At 37.1% G+C, this 21072-nt stretch overlaps 2 protein-coding genes across 6 annotated transcripts; one reads left to right on the forward strand and one right to left on the reverse strand.

Moving 5' to 3' along the window:
• Positions 1–660: 660 nt before the first annotated feature.
• LOC121757114 lies at positions 661–18649 on the forward strand. Of its 4 annotated transcripts, none has more exons than XM_042152608.1 (26): positions 661–967; positions 1285–1365; positions 2182–2319; positions 2590–2700; positions 2785–2835; positions 2929–3029; positions 4207–4300; positions 5206–5337; positions 5416–5685; positions 5785–5863; positions 7085–7173; positions 7258–7341; positions 7868–7942; positions 8030–8077; positions 8633–8728; positions 8866–9095; positions 10200–13717; positions 13809–13888; positions 14101–14181; positions 14456–14527; positions 14602–14707; positions 14929–14983; positions 15263–15391; positions 16429–16546; positions 17404–17486; positions 18080–18649. In XM_042152608.1, exons 1-26 carry the CDS (start codon positions 803–805, stop codon positions 18450–18452), a joined length of 6459 nt encoding a protein of 2152 aa, XP_042008542.1. In that variant the 5' UTR covers positions 661–802; the 3' UTR covers positions 18453–18649. The 4 variants fall into 4 exon arrangements, with proteins under 4 accessions (XP_042008542.1, XP_042008550.1, XP_042008556.1 ...); XM_042152616.1 differs by having other exon boundaries at positions 18083–18649; XM_042152622.1 differs by having other exon boundaries at positions 18095–18649.
• Positions 18650–18714: 65 nt separating this feature from the next.
• Positions 18715–21036, reverse strand: LOC121757144 (tRNA (guanine-N(7)-)-methyltransferase-like). Of its 2 annotated transcripts, none has more exons than XM_042152659.1 (8): positions 20702–21036; positions 20547–20603; positions 20395–20470; positions 20038–20117; positions 19881–19930; positions 19719–19803; positions 19506–19604; positions 18715–19280 (listed from the first exon to the last, which is right to left on the reverse strand). In XM_042152659.1, the coding sequence occupies exons 1-8, from the start codon at positions 20891–20893 to the stop codon at positions 19056–19058; spliced, it is 864 nt and encodes a 287-aa protein (XP_042008593.1). In that variant the 5' UTR covers positions 20894–21036; the 3' UTR covers positions 18715–19055. The 2 variants fall into 2 exon arrangements, with proteins under 2 accessions (XP_042008593.1, XP_042008585.1); XM_042152651.1 differs by having other exon boundaries at positions 19437–19604.
• Positions 21037–21072: the final 36 nt, after the last annotated feature.

Genomic DNA, 21072 nt, shown 5'->3' on the forward strand with positions numbered 1-21072 from the left:
AATGCTACAACAAAATAAAAGAGATGCAAAGTACTTAATATGTAGTAGTACTAATAATGATTAAAATGACTGAATATAAATTAATACCGTACTAGTACCATGTGCTAGTCCAACATCTAAACACGGTCTTAGAGCATTCACAATGGCGCCCGTCCCGGCGGACGTCCGGCCGACGTGCCGGAGTTTCGCGTGGGACGCTCGCCATTGCGCAGCGTTGACGCGGATACGGACTTCCGCTGCGGACACAGGAGTTCCGCGGCATTCCCGTGACGTCCGTAGCGACGTCCGCCATTGCGTTGACTCCACGGACGTCCGTGCGGACGTCCCGATTATTTTATTATTTTTTTTTGAAAATTCTATGCTCGTTGAATTTCATTTCATTTGCACCACTTGTATTAATGAGTATCTCTCTCTAAATACTTTTCCGTAAATTGTTTAATTCTGTAAATTGTTAAATTTGGTGAATTTGTGAATTTTTATTATTGTGGAAAGTCCGACGTGATGTCCTTGGGATGTCCTTATAACGTGGTAGTGCAGTGGGAAGTCCTTATGACGTGACAGAAGATGCTTTTGGAATGTCCGCGGGGATGTCCGCCTAGACATCCGCACCGTGGATGCTCTTAACCATCTTGATTTCTCAAATTCTGAAAAATTGAATTTCAAGGGGTGACTAAGGCAAGTTTCTCTCCCAGTGTAAAACCCCCCAAGAATCCGCAGCGCCGAATTATATACTGACTTTCTCTCACATACATATACTTACTCTTACATCTAGAGAGAGAGACCGAGAGAGAGAGAGACGGAGATGGAGGTAGAGTTGGAGCCAAGGGTGAAGCCATTGGTTTACAAAGTGAAGGCGATGTCTAGAGAATCACCTGCACAGAAGGCTGCTCACCTGCTCGATACAGACCTCCGCAACCATTGGTCGACCGCCACTAACACCAAAGAGTGGATCTTGCTTGAGCTCGACGTATGTTTTGCTCATGCGAATTTTTTCTTCCTCCCCCCCTTTGAATTCTAGTGTTGTATTCTTGTTTTGAATTCAGTTGATTGTGCTTAGTTTATTGATTCAAGTGGTTGGTGTGAGAGAATCTTGAGCCTGTGCTTAATTTGGGATGCTGCCACATATTTTATATCTTGTATTTGCAAAAAGGGTGTTAAAATTTTGAATTTTAATTGGTTATTTACTTCAGTCACTGCTTAATTCAGCTAACAACCTGGAAATTTTAATGCTAATATGTTACACTTGCAATTGTTGTCTAATGCTTTCGTGTTTCTCCTTCATAGGAACCATGTCTGCTCTCGCACATACGGATATATAATAAGTCAGTTCTGGAATGGGAAATTTCAGCTGGGTTACGTTATAAGGTTTGTTTAACACGAGTTTTGAGAATTTATGTATGCCTAGTATCTGTATATAATCTTCTAATTTGATCGTGTACAAAATCTGATCTTTTCACCGTCACATCTTTTCCTCGTCGCATCTTTTCTCTTTTGTTAAAACTTATTAGGCACGAAGAAGAATGATGAGGACTTTACTTCATGTAAATTATTATGCCAAAGTTAGTCGGTTTCATGGATCACATTATATCCTTACCCCCTCCTCCCACCTCACCACCTGTAGAGAGAAGACTAGACATGTTAATGATTATTTTTGTAATTTTTCTTTCTTTTGTCTGTGATTTTGTATTTGGAACCATATCTAGGACGAATTATTTAATTCTCTTTCAATATAAATGGAAGATTATATTTTGTGCTATATTTTATTTGGTCACACTTACTATTGGGAAAAGGCAATTTCATGGGCTTTTTAGGATTGAATTTCCTGTTACAGACATCTCATCTTCTCTTCTGTTTTAATCAGAGCACAAGTTATTTCTGGTTTAGTTGCCATGAACTTTGCATGGTAGTGGCCCATTGGCGGAATGGCATTGACTGACTAATTTACCTATTTTGATTGTTTGAACATATTAGATACTGTTTTACACATTGGCTCTTTTATCCTTTGTTTTTTACTTGTCATCTTCGATTCTTTTGCCTGGCATCTGAAGTTTTGTCAATCCTCATATCTTATGCCCTTGGACTCACAGTTTACTTTTCTCATGTGATTCTTAGAATGATATATTTTCTTAGTGACTTTGAAGTGGATAATTTTTTCACCCAATTTACATGTTCACTCGACAGCCAGAGACCTTTGTTAAGGTTCGTCCCCGCTGTGAAGCTCCTCGGCGTGACATGATGTACCCAATGAATTACACACCTTGCCGCTTTGTGCGGATATCTTGTATGCGTGGAAACCCAATTGCTTTGTTTTTTGTTCAGGTAATCATTGAATTTGTACTCCTTGTTCTTGCTTCTAGGTGATCATGATTGAGCCGTAACATGTAACTGTCTAAGCATTTAACGCAGATATGTTCAGTTAATTTTCTGTTCTGTGTGCAATTCGATTTTTTTTTTCACATTATTAGCCATATTTGGCAATGCACTTTTTTCCATTACAGTACAAATCAATGTTAATTATGACAGAAGATTTGAAACCTATGCTGCTAAAATTTTATGTTTATAACAACCCGAGTGCCCTTTCAATTGCAGCTAATTGGGATTTCGGTTCCTGGTTTAGAGCCAGAGTTCCAACCTGTTGTTAACTACTTGTTACCATACATTATATCACACAAACAAGATGCTGTGGATATGCATCTCCAGGTGAATTAGCTAACATTGACTTACATGGCTAATGCATTATTCATAATCCTGTTATTGTTCTCTTTTCTAACTGTTCGTTTGTAGTTGCTTCAAGACGTTACAAGCCGGTTGGCAAGGTTTCTTCCTCACCTTGAGGTATAGATTCAGACCAGTTTATCTAGTGAAAAGTATGTGTTGTAGTCTACATGTAACTGAAGTTTTATTGCACACATGGATTAATATTTGCAGGCTGATCTTAATAGCTTTGCAGAAGCTGCAGAACCTACTATGCGTTTTCTGGCTATGCTTGCCGGTCCATTTTATCCTATCCTTCGGATTGCAAGCGAAAGGTACATGAACCTAGCATATAGGTGCGAAGTTCCGCACAGAGCTTCCCTTAACATGCTGATGCTTTTCTCACTAAAGGTTTTAACCAGCATCATTTATATATCATGAGGGTTCTCTGTGAATCAATTCTGCCACAAGTGCGTACTGCTTGAGAAGTAGGTTGAAAATTGGTATTTGGTAGTTCACGTCCTTTACTGTTTCATCTGGTCATTATCCCTTACATTTTAATCTGATCTTCAATTTGCAATGTGTTGCTGAATGAGTAGAATGCCTTGTTCAAGAAGCATAGTGACGTTTCTGACACTAGGATCATGGTCTATGCTGGGTGGGTTGCTAAAGGAGCAGGATAGGGTCCTAGGTTGAGAACATACTTGATTTACATTGAGCACGAAATTTCAATTATTGCTATAGGTTTCAGTGGTTTTAATTTCTTAAATTTGTATCCTGCAAGTTTGAGTTGGTGCTTAACAGTGTACATGCTTAAAGCTACTTACAATGTATAGCCATTAATTGCAAATAGGGAAATACCTATGCATCCACATCTACTTAAGTAGTTACTTACTGGGGAAGCCGATGTTGTGAACTGGTTGGGTTAGAATCTTTCTGTTTGTGTTGAGTGAAGTTAAGAGAGGTGCACATAGCGAGATATCCTTAATAGGAGGAATATGAGATTGGCTATATGAAAAGAAGTCATCTTATCCTATGTTTTGCTAAAAGGTATGGTTTGCAAGGCTTCTTGCTAATTTACTGAAAAGAAATCCCTCGTGGTCATTATAACATTTGTTGTGAATTCAAAGTACCAATTAGTCACTCATCTGAGTTTCCATCCTGTGCCATAGCATATTGAAAGGTATACTTGAGGCTGCTAAAAGTGCTAATTGCCGACTGATCTATCCTTTCTATGTAAAAGTATATGATTTCGATTTCTAAGAGGTTGTCCGACTCCCTCCGGATTTCTATGTTAGGATCTTTTTGTTCAGTCTTTCTTAAGGGTATTTGTTTTCATGTTTTCTTGGCCGTAACATACCATGCTGAATCAACTTACTTAATGACTTGCCAGCATTAAGTGTCTCGAACCTCAAATGATACCACTCTTTACATCAAATTATTACCAGAAAAGTTTATAAGCTGTTCAGCATTAAACATTAAACCTAAAGAGTGTTTGTCGTAACATGACAGAGAGAATGCAAGGCTGGCTCCTAATTTTTCTGACCATGAAGCTTCTAAGACCAATATGTCGTCTACTGCCCTGACGGTTTCCTCAAACTTTGAGGTACTGCAATAGTAATCCTATATTATATGTTTGTGATGCTGTCAGCTCTTTGAGACTATGTGTGATTCCTGTTACTAATGTTGTTATTGGTAATTGTGTTTCCTTGTTTTTTTTCTTTCTGTGTCTGGTACTCATTTTGAAATTTGCTTCGCATGAAATGGAGATTCTTTTCAGTTCAATTACTTCGGATACATCACAATAATGTAAAAAGATGAGCATCTTGTTCATAGTTGTAGTTGAGCTATACAAGTTCTATGATTTTTTCCTGATCAGCAATCCATTTCTTTTTGTGATTCAGTTCTGGTTTAAGTTCTTTATGTGTGTCTTGTGAGATTGTGAAATTACTCCCCATAGACAGATTGATGCTGAAATTCTTTGCATAATCCATTTTATATATTACAAGGGGTAAAACAATTCAGATAATTTTACTTCTTTTACTTTGCAAAACGGTTAGTTTTAAGCTGACGATGACAGTGATATTCTTAAGCGTCTGCTCTGACTCTGTTAGCTTTTTAATTTTATTTTCAACATTGCAGATATTAAAGACTGTAACAAGAGTGTTGGCATGTTTGTCATTGATTGGATTTTGGAAGCATCGAGACTTTTGTATTGTGATGACCACACTGCCACAGTATAATCCCCCACCCCCACCCCCCAAACAAAAAAGAAAATAAAAAAAGAAGATAAGAATTATGGCTTGTGTATACTATTAATTATTAAAGCATTAAAGGTTTCCTGAAATCAAGTCATGATTTAGTGGAAAAAAAGGATGAGAATATGTTCTTCTGAAATTCGTAGTATAAATGCTCCTACCAATTTGTGCTTGAAATGTTCCATATTGGCACCTTATTACATTTGATTCAATGTTTATGGCTAATTGCAATTTTCTGTTCTTCCATGCTCAGCCAAGGAGATCAAGGACTACATTGTCTGCTTCCCTACCTATATCTATGCACTTGGTTTTCCGTGCTGATGCAGTCCTTTTACTACTCAGAAAGGCTTATAAAGATTTGGACCTGGGGAATGTCTGCAGGACGGTGAGAAATGCGTGCTACTTCCTTATTTATATCCTGGTTTTTGTATAGGTTTGCTTCTGAGGCCTATGATGTTAACAGGTATCAAGAATTCTTTTGAAGTTTATGGAGCCTATGCTGATGCACGAATTATCTGCTTCTGGTCTAGCTTCGGAGATTACATCTTCTGTACATGATGAGACTCCTAAATCTGATCATCGTGATCCTATTTCATTACCTGATTACTCGAAATTGTTGGGGGAGGAATTTCAAATTCCATTTGATTCTTGGGACCTCACATGCCTAAACGTGTTAGATTCTGCAGCTGTTGAAGAAGGACTAGTGCATGTTCTTTATGCTTCCACTTCCCAGGTTTGCTACATGAAGCCTGATCTGGTCTGTTTGGCATTGAACCTGAAGTAGTGAATTTTTATCAAAGTGTAATTAGCAAATGGTTTGTTCTTGTTTCAGCCATCACATTGTAGTAAGCTTGCTGAAAATACTTCAGATCTTTGGCTGGCATTACCACTAATTCAAGCCTTGCTTCCAGGTCCTACTGCTACTACCACTCTTCTATCTAGAATTAATGAGCCTTGAGTTAACGCAGCCCTTTTTGTAAAATGTTAAGTTCTGACATCAAAACTATAATATTGTTCTCCTGTAATATTCTGTTTTTCCAAATAAGATATAGATTGTTTCACTCTTAAATAAAAATATCAAAAAAGTTCTATAGATTTTGTCAGGGTGAAGGCTGACAGAAAATTCTTGATATGGTACTATCCCATTTCGGGAATCTAGCTCTTAAATAGTACCATTTCAAGAATTTTGCCAGTCTATGACTACTTTTTCAATCATCCTTATCTCTTTGCACTGATGCTTAGCTAGTTCTTTTAGCTACTACTGCATCCATTTACAGGTCCTTGTTATTTAACCATACTATTTCCTCCTGTAACATGTAATTAGATCTACTTACATTGTAGACTTCTGAATGCTTTATGATTTGGGTTTTAAAGAATGGTAACAGATTATCACAGAAATTCTAGGCCTTTGGCTGATTGATGTTTATGTAGATGTGTATGGCGATATAAATCACTGTGGTTGTAGTGGGAAAGTGGCCCTATTTAGTTAAAACTCGATTGTAAAGTATGACTTGTCTGTTTGTATCAGAATATTAATATGAGTAAGTTTGATTCAGTTGAAATTAGATAGCCAGTTCTTTGGTTTTGATTTTATGTCGAATTCAAATATAATACTACCAGTTTGATACGAATCCCACATCGGTTCCACATGAAAGTGTGGAATGACGTATAAGTGGGAGTCAATCCTTCACCTTTCACCATGGCTTTGGGTTAAGTTGGGGCTCCCTAGTTTATATGCTTATCAGAGTTGCATTAACTTTTATACAAAGTACAAACCCACATAAATAACTGAAAGAAGACTGAAATAAAGGTCTCTTTCTCAAGTCTATTCTCATCTAAATTGGTACAATTCAACCATTTGCAAATAAAGATGAACTTATTCACGTTTGGATTTTGGAGATACATGTTGATGCTATGTTTTGGACTTATGATATACATGTTGATGCTATGTTTTATACTTACTCCAACTCAGGTTTCAGAATTACACTTCAAGTCTTAAATGGATATTATTATCGAATGTATACAATATTAAACTGTAATTGCTTAAAACTTTAATAAATCTGTTATTTGGAAGGATGTTTTAATTCTCAATGGCATTTCTCAATTCTTCTGCCCCTTCTGATTTGCTACAGCACTTCGACCTAATTCAAGCAGTCCTTATCAGATTGATGACAAGTTCTCTCTTTGGAAACAACCATTTGTACAAAATGCACTTTCTCAGGTATCATGCGTTCTATGTGCAATGTTCTGCTGAAACATTTTTCGAAGTGCACTCAGTTTTTAATCTATATAATTGTAATGGCAGATTGTGGCAACTTCATCTTCAGCGATCTACTGTCCTTTACTTCGGGCTTGTGCTGGCTATTTAGCATCTTTCTCACCATCACATGTTGGTTATGCTACTTCTTATGATTTGAATAAAATTGATGATAATTTCTGTTAAAAAGGAACAGTTACTAAGCATATTCTTTGCTGTGATCACCTTCTTCCCCACCCAGTTGTATGAAATACTCATTTCCATAGCTTGTGCACTCATTAAGACTTTCATAATTTAGGCTAGGTTGTGTTTGATATATTTGCAGGTGGTCCAAGCATAGAAGTTGTACTTGCTGCCTGTTCAGGAGTTGGTTAACTCTTGAAACTTAACAATTTAACAGCAATCATATTCATATTATTATTCTTCCTTCTCAAGTCTGATGATAAGATCACGTTTACTACGTATTTATGCCAATTAGTTTCATATGTGTGATAGGTTGGTCAACTAAACACATCGATGTAGCATAACATAATTAACATTATATGTTTTTATGTAGCAGAGAGGATTGTAGGAGTAAAAAATTCATTATCCCATAGCAACTCCATTTGCTTCTGCGTTTAGTTCATAATATTAAACCAACTTTCATCTCCAATTGCAGGCTAAAGCAGCGTGTGTTCTTATTGATCTGTGCTGTGGTGTGTTGGCACCATGGACTGCTCAAGTGATTGCAAAGGTTATGCGTATTGTCATAATAGAATGGACCACATATATTTTGTCTGGGTTACCATTTTTTAATTTGTTGTAATGTGCTTGATTGAAGGTGGACTTGACCATTGAGCTCTTGGAGGACCTTCTGTGTGTGATCCAGGTATTCCATTCTTCTTGGATGACTATAGTTTATTTTCTTGTTTTTTCAGTGGAGTAGTCCTGTTTCTCTGAGGAAATAGTATAAAAGAACATGATCTATTATGCTATTATTGTTGCAGATGATATTAAATATTTTCCTTTCAATTCTGTGTACTTAATATCTTTGTTTTATTGGAAATTGGAGCTACCAGAGAGGGTTCAAGCTAAAGACAGACTTTTGTTTCTCCTTTCGTATTTCTGATTGCTTATTCTGACCTGGGACTGGGAAAGAAACGTGAACTGGAATATATAAATCTATCATCTGTTTTCTGGTGTCTTATTACATAATAGCATATATCTATAGTAAGCTGTTTTATTGGTGTCATCAGCGTACCTTTTCTTGGCCTGTTCCATATTGCTAGAGATGAGTACTAGGTCTGGCCATTAGAGCAGTTCAAACGGTGAATTGGTGTAACTTATCTGTTCCCATTTGGATGGTCCATTTAATACAACCATCTCTCTTGATGTAGACCTGCAATGCTTAGGCTAACTAAGGCCTGACTGTTATCATTTACAGGGCACTCATGTTTCATTCTCCCGTGCACGTGCTGCCCTCAAGTATATTGTCCTGATGCTATCTGGAAACATGGATGATATTATGGCAAAATATAAGGTAGTGCTTTTAGCAACATGTTAATGTACAAAGTGTTGAAATTGCTTTAAGTTTGTCCGGCTCCGATTCTGTTCCCAAAGAAAAAAATTCTCACTAAATGATTCTTTCACTGGTTTCTTAATAATGACATGTTTCAGGAGGCTAAGTACCAGTTACTTTTCTTGGTGGAGATGCTCGAACCTTATCTGGATCCTTCCTTAACCCCCTTGAAGGGCATGATAGCCTTTGGAAATGTATCTTCCATTTTTAGTGAAAATCAAGAAAAGAATTGTGCTACTGCAATAAATGTCATTCGCACAGCGGTAAGGAAGTCTGCGGTACTTCCGTCTCTTGAGGCTGAATGGAGACGTGTATCTGTTGCTCCTAGGTAATAGCATATAAGAATTAATATACATTTGGTACGCAGGGCTTTCATTTTTGTGAAAATTGGCACCTTTATTAATTAGTTATTTAATGATTATGAGTTTTTGCTTAGAGATCTCTTCTATCTGCTTTCTTTTTTAGAGGTTGTGACCATTTTGTGATCTAGTTGACTGTTACATGGTGACACATCTCAAGTAATCATAAATATTCCAAACTGTTTCCAGTTATAGAAGGAACTCATGGGGGGTTATCTTCTCCCTGGTTTCAGTATGGCCCCTGCATACCAATTTGATAGGCACTCTTTATTTTGTGATTAGGTTGACTGTTTCGTGTTGACACATCTCAAGTAATCATAAATATTCCATACTGTTTCCAGTTATAGAAGGAACTCATGGGGGGTTATCTTCTCCCTGGTTTCAGTATGGCCCCTGCATACTAATTTGATAGGCACTCTTTATTTTGTGATTAGGTTGACTGTTTCGTGTTGACACATCTCAAGTAATCATAAATATTCCATGCTGTTTCCAGTTATAGAAGGAACTCATGGGGGGTTATCTTCTCCCTGGTTTCAGTATGGCCCCTGCATACTAATTTGATAGGCACCCTTTATTTTGTGATCTAGTTGACTGTTTCGTGTTGACACATCTCAATTAATCATAAATATTCCAAACTGTTTCCAGTTATAGAAGGAACTCATGGGGGGTTATCTTCTCCCTGGTTTCAGTATGCCCCTGCATAATTTGATAGGCACCCTTTATTTGAACATGCCATATGTTCAGCAGGAAGTTGGTTTGAATAAGAGAAATATATAGCAGGAATACAGTTTTTTTGTAACTTAATAATGCCAAGGACTCAAGGGACTATAAGTTTTCCTTGCTTGTGATGTTCACTGAAATAAGCTCATTAGTGTTGCTCGTAATTCACATGAGGATTATAGCATTTCTGCTATTATATTGCTGTAGTTTATTAAGTCATAAGTATATTTTATGCTAAGCCTTTGTTTTGTGAAACTTGGATGTTCTATGGTATTCCTCATGCTCCGCCTTTCTGCTACTGATCTCTTTCTGCAATTTAACATTGATAACACCTTGAAGTGCTCTGTGTGCAGTGTACTTCTATCAGTTTTGGATTCTCAGATGCAGTTACCTCCTGATATTGACAATCGCAAGTTCCCTTCTCCTGGGAAGGTGGAACCACAGTCATTAGCTTCTCTACCTCTTTCTTCTCATCATGGGGTAATCTCTTCTCGGTCAAATAGCCAAGAGACTACTGATACAAAGGTTGATATTACTGACATTACCGGGAAAGTGGATGTATTGGAGGATGTCAACCTTCTCTTTGCTCCACCAGAACTGAATAGAATGTCTCTCATTCATATTCCATCCAGCACAGACAAAAATATTTCATATTCTAACCATCTGAATGTAAGTTTAGAGGTCAACAACGCCAGTCTTAAAAATTCAGTCAACCAGTTTCGAAATGATGCTGACCAGGGTATTGAATTCAGTAATTTGCTGGCTGATTATTCACAACTCACAAATTATAGAGGTTGTGAGCTAAGGGCCTCTGAGTTTAGGCGTTTAGCTCTGAACTTGATCTCCCAGAAAAAGTTTACTCAGGAGAGTCATGACGTTGCCATAGATGCTTTGCTTCTTGCTGCAGAATGTTATATAAATCCCTACTTTATGGTCTATCTCAAGGACAATTTATCCAGTGTGAGCAATATCTACCATGGAAATTCTAATAATCACGGAGCAGCAGATATGGAGAAATTTTTTGGACAAAAAGATAATGATTTGAAGCTTGTTGCAGATATTGAAAGGAGAAGGGACCGAGTTGTTCTTGAAATCCTGATTGAGGCAGCTGACTTAGACAGGAAGTACCGCAAAGTGGCATCAGAGGGCGAAACTTTGGGATTGTCTGTTGAAGGGGGCGAGGATGCTGTTAATTTGTTCCAGCAGGATAATCTCTCAGCAGATGCGATTACCTTGGTTAGGCAGAATCAAGCACTACTCTGCGATTTCTTGATACACCATTTGCAGATAGACTCACATCAGGAGCAGCATCCAAGGCAGGAGATTCTAATGTGGTGCCTTCTTTTTCTGTTGCATTCTGCAACTAGATTATTCTGTGCGCCTGAGTTTGTGGTTGATGTGATATTAAAGTTTGCTAAATCCTTCAACATGCATTTGACATCCTTTTGTTACCAATCATTGGAAGGCGACCCACAGTTACCCAATTTAAAGCTGCATGAGGTGCAACGCTGCTGGATTCTTCTTCAAAACTTGGTCATTGGTTCAAGTGGCAATGATGAAAGATCTGTACTACCAGTTAATGTCAGAAATGGTTTTCGGTTCTCGAATCTTGTTCCTAGTTTGGTCTGGCTGCAGAAAGTACCGGCCTTTTCTTCTTCTCCTTTCCCGATTGTTAGGTATTTTGGATGGATGGCAGTTGCGCGCAATTCCAAGCAATATCTTGATGACCGTCTCTTCCTAGTTTCTGATTTTCCAGAGTTAACATATCTTTTATCCATATTCTCGGATGACCTCTCTGTAGTTGATAACATCGCTGATCAGAAAAATATGGGCAAGCAGATTGAGAAATTGAGTATTCACCCAGATATAAATTGTGAGGATGGAAGCAAGGGTCTAGGATGTGAAGATAGATGGCAATCTTTTCATGTCTTGTATCCTGTTATCAGCAAATATTTTCCTAATTTGAAGGAAGACTTTATAGGTTTTGGTGAAACTATTTTGGAGGCAGTTGGCCTGCAAATGAAATTTCTTTCTACCTATATGGTGCCAGATCTAATGTGTTGGTTTTCTGATTTATGCTTAAGTCCCTTTGTGCAGAGTAAGAATACCCAGGCCTTATCCAAAGACAAGCCTGATTATTACAAAGGTTTTGTTGCCAAGAATGCAAAAGCTGTCGTCCTTTACATTCTTGAAACCATTGTAGTTGAGCATATGGAAGCAATGGTTCCAGAGATACCGAGAGTGGTGCAAGTGTTTGTATCCCTTTGTCAGACATCATACTGCGACGTATCGTTTCTTGAATCGATATTGCATTTGTTAAAGCCCATTATAGCATACTCCCTTAATAAGGTGCCTACCGGGGAAGATTCATTAGTAGATGAATCATGTCAGAATTTTGAATCTTTATGCTTCAGTGAGCTCTTTAAATTTATAAACTCTACTGGCGAGAATCTAGGCGCTTCTGTGGAAAAAGGAAAATGCCAGGCACTAACAATATATGTTCTAGCTTCTGTTTTTGGTAATTTGTCCTTCCAGAGGAAAACAGAACTCTTACAGTCCGCCCTGTTATGGGCCGATTTTGCCTCATCTGATGGAACAAATTCTTTGCTTGATTATATTTGCGCATATCAGGTTCTCATGGAGAACTGCAGAGACCTACTAATTGCTACTTCTAAAGTCTGGGGTATTATTCCACTTCAAGTTTCTCCAGATTCCGATGCTAGCATTAGCTTTGTTAATGGTTGTCCTGAGTTCTCCTCCTGGTTTCTCAATGATATATGCTATTCCCCCTCTCCTACTGATGTATCTGGAGAGCATCAAGATAAACCAGTTGCTGATGTCAGTCAAAAGGTTTGTCAATTGACTTTGGAAGAAGTAAAGACATTACCAAAAGAAATAGAGGCCATTATTTCGAAACTCAGTCCGACCTTGGAACAGTGCTGGAGACTACATAATAAACTGTCCAAGAAACTGACCTCCACATGTGCTGAGTGTTTGATATACTCAAGGTGCTTATGGTTGATTGCTGATAGAGTTTCTGTCTCTTCAGGAGTAGAGGATCTCCATCCAAGCAAACTTTTTGATGATGTGCAAGATATTTGGAGGACAAGTCTTGAAGGACTATCTAAAAAGATCTTACTGCTTCAGGATAAGCATTGTTGGGAGGTTGCATCTCTGTTACTCGACTCTCTCCTGGGAGTGCCCCAGCACTTTTGTTTGGATAATGTGATAAGTGACGTATGCTTAGCGGTTAAGAATTTTTCTAATAGTGCTCCAAACATCTCTTGGAGAATATTAACTGACAAGCTGATACAATTGTTGTTAGCAAGAGGTATCTATAAGGTCTGTCAGAATGAAGTTCCACTGGTTGATCTTTTCTGTGCCATGCTTGTGCATCCTGAGCCGGAACAACGATATATTGCACTAAAACACTTGGGCAGACTTGTGGGCAAGGATATTGACGGTGGAAAGTTAATTCTATCGTCAACGATCGAGTCTGTTATAGCTACACCTGTTTCGCCCATTTCTGCTAATGAGCAGATTTTATCTTCTTTAGTTGCAGCCACATGGGACAACGTAGCCTTGATGGCATCTTCTGATACATCACTGCTCCTGAGAACAAATGCAACTGCGCTTCTTATCAACTTCATACCATTTTCTGCGAGGTCTAAACTGCAATCGTTTCTTGCATCTGCTGACAACATTCTTCAGTGTTTGACAGCTCTTTCACAACCAACACGTTATGGCCCACTTACACAATTCTCTTTGGCGCTCATAGCCAGTGTTTTTCTTTATTGTCCATCTGAAGATATTTCACTGATTCCAGAAAGTATTTGGAGAAGTATTGAAGCTCTTGGAATGTCTAAAATTGGTAATCCTCACACACCTTATCAACAAAAATAGCTAATCTAAAGCTGTCAGACATATATCTAAAAGTATTCCATTTTTCTTATTAATTGTAGATAGGTATTGCACCAGCCTAGAGAAAAAGGCTTGTGAAGCACTATGCAGTCTTAAAAGCGACGGGGAACAGGCTAAACAGGTATTGCAGTCTGATACACTATAATATCCAACAGGGCTTATAATTTGAGATGGTAAAATACGGTCCAAATGCAATAACCTTCAATTGAATTATCAGTATCTGAATCTTCATTCTTTATTCTATGTTTCTTCTTCAATTCTGTTTCCGTTAGAACTTACCAATGTACTTAATATTTTTTTTTTCATTCCCTTCATTTTTCTACTTGGACGTAGGTCTTGAGGGAAGTGCTTTCTTCAACTCCTCCAAAGCAGCAACTTCCTGATTTTTTAACAACCCGCGATTCCATTCTTATGGTATTCATCAATGATTCACTACTTTATTTGCAACTTTATGTGTCATTTTGCTAATTGCTCTTAATTGATACTACAGAATTTATTATTTTCTCCCTAAAATTAATTTCAATAATCTATTTGTAGCTTTTTCAAACATATTAAGAAACTTGTGCAGCTTTCAAATAAATGACAATGAATATTGAAATTTTAAAATGAAACTTAAGTTGACTTGTTGTTTACGTTTGTACTACACTTCACTATGGTTTGGCGTCCACTTATCTTTCATTAATTCCAGGTTATTGGCAATTTAACCTCTACCAAATCATACTTGGACTTCTTCTCAAAGGATGCTGAACAGAGGCTCATGGTCAGCCTTTGAACCCTAACCATTGCTTATTTTAGTAAATTATACCACGTAGTAATTTCTTATTATTCTTGTAGGAGCTGGAAGAAGCTCAAATGGAAATGGAATTTCTGCAAAAGGAGCACCCACTACCTGATTCAACCTTCAAACTCAAAGATTGGCGCCAATTACCATTTATGTCCAGTAATATTAGCTGCCTCTGATGTAGTTTTCTCTTACTGTAATATTACTACTAATACTAGCTATTTAGGAGCAGATCTGCGGAAAGAGATTTATCTTGTCATTAATATATGAGGCAAATAGTAGTTTTTCCACTTGATAGTGTACTACCAACTAATTCTGTGAGATGTTATTTGTGCAACTTTAGATTAATTAATTTTTATACTCATTTCTGTTCCTTGCAGCCTATTCAAAGGATGATCTTCGATTGCAACAAATTAAAGAAGGAATTAAATCTATGTAAGTGCTGTTAATGCTTGTTCATATCTAGTCTTCTAACATTAGTGTTTAATGAGATATATATTAATATGCATACGTTTCCATTTGAATATGTGGAATTATATGAAATTAATAAATAATGTATTTTTGTCAACACATTTTATACTTTATTTTGTTAATATTTTTTTCATGTTAAGTACTTATTTTTTCCAATGAATAGAATACAACCAGGAGTATAGCCACATCAATATTTTGAATAATCAAGTACTTATTACTGTCCTTTCTGGACTCTTTCACCAGAGAAAAGGCAAAACTCAGGGAAGAAATAGTCGCTCGCAGGCAACAAAAGCTTCTTTTGAGGCGTGCCCGTCAACAATTTTTAGAAGAGGCAACTTTACGAGAAGCAGAACTCATTCAGAAGCTTGATAGGTTTCACCTTTTTTCTGGTTTATTATCATATATATATATATATATATATATAGGGATGTATTCATATCAAAACCCTATCTTTTGTCAAAACGTCAAACCATGTAGAGTACATTTTATGCCGTTTAATGTTCCTTAATGACGTTTTACATGTAAGATTGGTTTTGATGTTAACACACCCCTATATTTATATGAGTGTGTTATAATGTTAACTTTTCTTAAATTGCTAACTCATCAACGCAATGTATTAAAAATGTCAACACGATCACATTAAAATGTCAATAAAAATTTGTGTTGACATTTTAATATACTGTGTTGACATTTTAAATATCAATGTCAACACAATGTATTAAAATATGAACTAAATTTATGTTGACATTTCAATATTATCTTGTTGACATTTCAATATTATCTTGTTGACATTTTTAATACACTGCATTGATGAGTTAACAGAGTTAGCAACGGATCACACCTCTTTCTTATATATAGGGATGTACTTAAATGACAACTAATATTAAAGTGACAACGTACTTCCAAGTTCCATCCTCATGGTGCCATGTGGCACTTAACATGCAAAATTATAAACGCTACAAATGCAATATACATTAATGGACATTGAACATGGATTTCCGCATATTGCATTATAGATATAGACAAATTGCATTGTAGATAATTTAGTTTTGCATTGTAGACATACTGTTTAATTTGCATTATAAATATAGACATATTGATTATTTTGCCTTATAGACAACACAATTTATTTTGCATTATAGACAATTTATGTCTAATACAAAACTAAACTATCTGTTAATGCAATCCGACTAGATTTATTATGCAATCTGCAGAAATCCATCTACAATTACATGGTAGTTTTTACAATTTTGCATGTTACATGCCACGTGGCAGCACGAGGTTGGAAGTACGTTGCCATTTTAAGAAAGGATGCACCTAATGCACCCCTATATATATATATATATATATATATATATGTAGTATGTGAATATTATTTGTAGTGACAAATCTGCAATATGGATTATCAGAGAGAGAGCAGAAGAGGTAGAAAAGGAGCTCGAGCGACAGCAGTTGCTTGAACTTGAACGAGCAAAAACTAGAGAATTACGGAACAATCTTGAAATGGAGAAAGAAAAGCAGGCTCAGGCAAGGATTACTATAGTAACTGGTTGCAAGATGATCGTGCTTTCATTTCTACTTAATGAATAAGAAGTTTATGATTCAGGAGTCATATTTACATGCCTCATCCCAGTTGCCAACTTTTCTGCAAATCATCCTTGGATCATGAGTCGTCTGCCTTTGGGTCATGTTGAAATTTCCCTATAGAAAATATAATAGTAACTGATAACTTAATAGAATGCCTTATCATACTGCACCATGATTACTAGAATATATAATCATAAGCTAATTTGTACTCCCTCCTTCCTAAGGTAGATGTCTTACTTTCCTTTTTTTTGTTGTCCCACAAAAGATGTTACATTTCCTCTTTTGGACAAAAGTAAGTAACTATTAATATATCCAATCACACTTTCTCTTCATTATTACTCCACTAAACAATTGTGACATCTACCTAAAATCATGTGTCATTCCCAAATGTGACATCTACCTTTGGACGGAGGTAGTAGATTTTATGAAATTCATGAGAACTGCTTGCTTATGAATCTTCATTCGTGCATTGCTAGGCACACATTCTGATTGTTGGAGCGTTCTGCTTTATCTGCCTTTCAATCCTGACCTAGAATGTATTATGCTTTTCTATGTTATCTAACTTGTTTTTTTTCCCTTTTATTCTCTCTTTGAGATTTTCTTTGCTTTTATATTTCAATAATGAGTTTGAATCCTGACAAACTTTTGGTCTGTATCCCTGCTCCTGAGTTATATATGCTTGATAAATGGGAGAGTTCAACTTGAGCTCCTCTCCATACTTGATATCCGTGTTTCTCAAATTTCATTTATCTAATCATGTCGCTCTTTAACTAACAGAGATGAATTTTTTTTTGTAGAGAGATCTCCAGCGGGAACTTGAGCAAGTTGAATCTGGAGTCCGACCTTCTAGACGAGAATTTTCATCTTCCAGTCAAACTAGGTGAGTTTTATTCTATTGAAAAGATTTATAAGTCTTGTTTCTTACTCCCTCCATCCACGAAAAATAGTCTCATTTTGCCATTTTGGGATGACCACAAAAAATAGTCCCATTTCAAAAATGGAAACTTTCTTTCACACTTTAACCACTTTTTCTCCTCTCTCACATACTTAATTCATTTTTTCTCCCCCTCTCTCCTACTTTACCAATTTATCATTAAAGCCCATGTCTTCCACAAATGAGACTATTTTTTGTAGACGGAGAGAGTAGCATACTTATTTTTGCTACGATTTAAGGTTGCCGTCTTTATTGCAAATGTGAAATTAACTATCATGGTGTCTCTCATATTGTTATCCCTAAAATGTAGCCATGGTTCTGCAGAGAGATTGATAGTATGGTAGAAAAACCCCAAACATAATTTTTGAGGCTCATGAAAGGGAAATGGAAAAAAAGTGATCCCTCTGAGCGTTGGTAACTCATGAATGAACAGTAATCTTGAAAAGATAAAAATTCTATCGAGCATTTTTAGCCACGTAAGATTCATGATAATTGTAGGACTTTTTTCTCGTGAAGTGACCTTTATTGCTTTTAACCAGTAGAACACGGGATAGGTACCGTGAAAGAGAAGCAAGCAGGGATGGGGGCGAAGGTAGCTTAAGAGCAAGTAGTCGTGGTGCTGATGCTACCACAACAGCTCTACCTGGCAGGGGCTCATTCTCGGGACAACTTCCCATCAATCTGCAATCGCGTGAAAGAACAGATGAATGTGGCAGCAGTTATGAAGAAAATTTTGATGGAAGCAAGGATTCAGGTGATACAGGTAGTGTTGGGGATCCAGACATGGAGGGGCAGCCCATTAGTTTTGGATCTAGTCAGAGGCATGGATCCAGGGGCAGCAAATCGCGCCAGATAATTGACAGGAAAGAACGCGATGGTAGACGTGAAGGAAAATGGGAGCGAAAACACTAGTGAATGTATGAAGTGTACAAGTTAATGTATTCTAGTCGTATGCTTGTTTGTTGTAACATTTTTACATGGTGGTACACCGGCTGATAGAACGAGGCTCGTAGAGAGTTATACATCGTTGGATTAGTGTCCGGTGGCTATCACCGTGTACATTAATGCATTTTCAAGTTTAGTAGTAATATTTGCTATTTTTTGTGTTAGTTTGAACTGTTATATTTGTTCGTGATTAAGGACAAATAAAAAAATGATTTAAGGACATATAAAAAGATATGAATATTATGAATTCTTCAATTTATATCACTTCATCAATGAAAAGAGAAAGTGCTTTATAGTCAACATCAAACTTTCTAAAGGGAGTATATTAATATTAGTAAAGAAAATGAATGATATTTTCACAAAGAGAATGTAAATAGAGATTGATGTGGAGGGTTAGAGGAGGAACAACAAAATCCTGACACGGGGAAATTCTGAAACGGCGAAAGGAGACGGTTGCACCAGGCCGTGTTTCCAATCCTTGACAAACCAACCACTTCTTCCAACTCCAAGCAGAAATGAGTGCAGGTCTCATGTTCTGAGGTCTGGTTAGCGCAAAGATTCCTCAGCTGGTTACCATTGTTTCTGATACATTCTTCTGTAAATACTTGCGCCTTCGAGTTCTGCATGGATCTCTCTCTCTGTCCTTATTCCCATTGGATTGCTCAACAACCACCCATCATTGTCGCAAAGAATATTAGGATCAACATGGTTAATATGCACAAGCTTGTCAAATTCAGCATCAAAATATTTCCTCATGTCAACTGCTACTTCCTGGACTTCTGATTGTATGAATATCTGCTCAACAGAAAAAACGAAGACGACACTTAATAGTTAATGTACGCACGCTGGAATGCCGCAGGTTCTAAATGTCTCGTCATTTTAAAGACATTTCAAAAGTGGGTTGTGTAAGACTGTCCAGTTGGAAACGGATTTTACACTCGGTTATCTTACAATTGGGGTTGTACTGAGGAAAAAAAGGAACAGGAAATGGTGTCGAGTATGGCATATATTGAAGAAGACCTGTCCTCCAGGAACTAAGCCTTTTACAATGGAATCGACTAGAGGATTCTGCACAACCCTTCTTTTATGATGCTTTTTCTTAAAGTGAGGATCTGGACACTGCATACATGAGCAAATAACTCTCCGGCATAAGAAAATACAGCTAGCTACAATCATAAAATGGGGGTAATATAGATACTAAAACCGAGGGACCTGGATACGAAAAACACTCACCAATATAGAAACTAAAACCAAGGGACCTGGATAAGTAGATATAAATTGTTTGAAGGAGACCGTTGCATTGGCATGCATAAAGTGGCTGCATTCACAAACATGTCAACCACTATTCTAATTCTAAGGACTTCCCAAAGCAAGATAAAGTAAAGTTATCCTTACATATTGTTCAGCCCTAGTTCATGTACCCAATGCTCAGCACGTTTGGCCAACTGCAGAAAAATAAGTAGTCAGGTAGGAATAGATTTCTAAAGTTGTTTGGGTTCCGCGAAGTAATAAAGTGCAATTAGATATATGCTCAAAGGAATGTATAGCATACTTTAGGACGAATTTCCAATCCTAGATAATTCTTCAATCCGCAGTTTCTTTTGGCAAGCCATAGGAGAAATCTCCCACTACCTGAAAATTTTACCTAATCTGTGAGATTAGGTTCTTAGTGACAAGATAGCACTATAAGAGTTTAGAAATGCAAATTTCGCATAATTTCATCTGCACATCCTGTATCATATTATCCAATCATGTTCATGATCAGAAACACAAAAATGTTAAACAAGAAAATCAAGATAAAGTGTAAATACTTAGTTGTAAACACTACCAGTGAACTGCATGCTTCTATCCCTAAGCATAAGATAAACAAAATAACAATTTGGATATCATGAAATAAATAAGCTCTTACCGCTACCAATATCCACCATCAATGGAAGCTTAGCATCTTTATAAACAGCATTCCAATCTGGGAATTCCACCGGTACCTACGCAAAACACAAATATGGATCTCACACACACACACAAAGTGTAAAATTATAAAAATGCACCAACATAATTTACCATTTTGAAAAAACTGAGAGGATTAACATGCTTCCGGACCCTAACATGGCCAACCTCCTGCAAAACCCAATCGAACATATGTTAGCATTTCATTCAAATTTTGATTTTTCCACTAATTTTCATATAGATAGAACCCTAAACTCCAGTTGAGCAACCTGGCAATCGTTGTTGGAGAGATTTAGGTCAGCGTATTCCCGTGTGACGAGTTGGGTGCTATATTCTAGTTTTTCCGGTGAGTATATAGCAGCCGCCGAAACTCCGTGGTGGCATAAAATAGTAAGTGATGAATTCGGCAGTGATGATACGGCGGTGATGGGGCGGATAAATCTGGGTAAGGAGCACCACATCGGCGCTCCGGGTTGTCGATGAGCAGCGCACTAGCAACCGGAGGAGGACGGGAAACTTTATAAGTACTTAACAGATTGTGTAGCAAAGGAGTATTTATGAAGTGAATTGATTAATCTTAAAAAAAAAAAACTCTTTCTTCATCCCCAATTTTTTTTTTTTATCTTTTTGAAGACTAAAA

The sequence above is a fragment of the Salvia splendens genome, chromosome 1 (assembly GCF_004379255.2).
Source record: "Salvia splendens isolate huo1 chromosome 1, SspV2, whole genome shotgun sequence".
NCBI classification, from domain to species: Eukaryota; Viridiplantae; Streptophyta; class Magnoliopsida; order Lamiales; family Lamiaceae; genus Salvia; species Salvia splendens.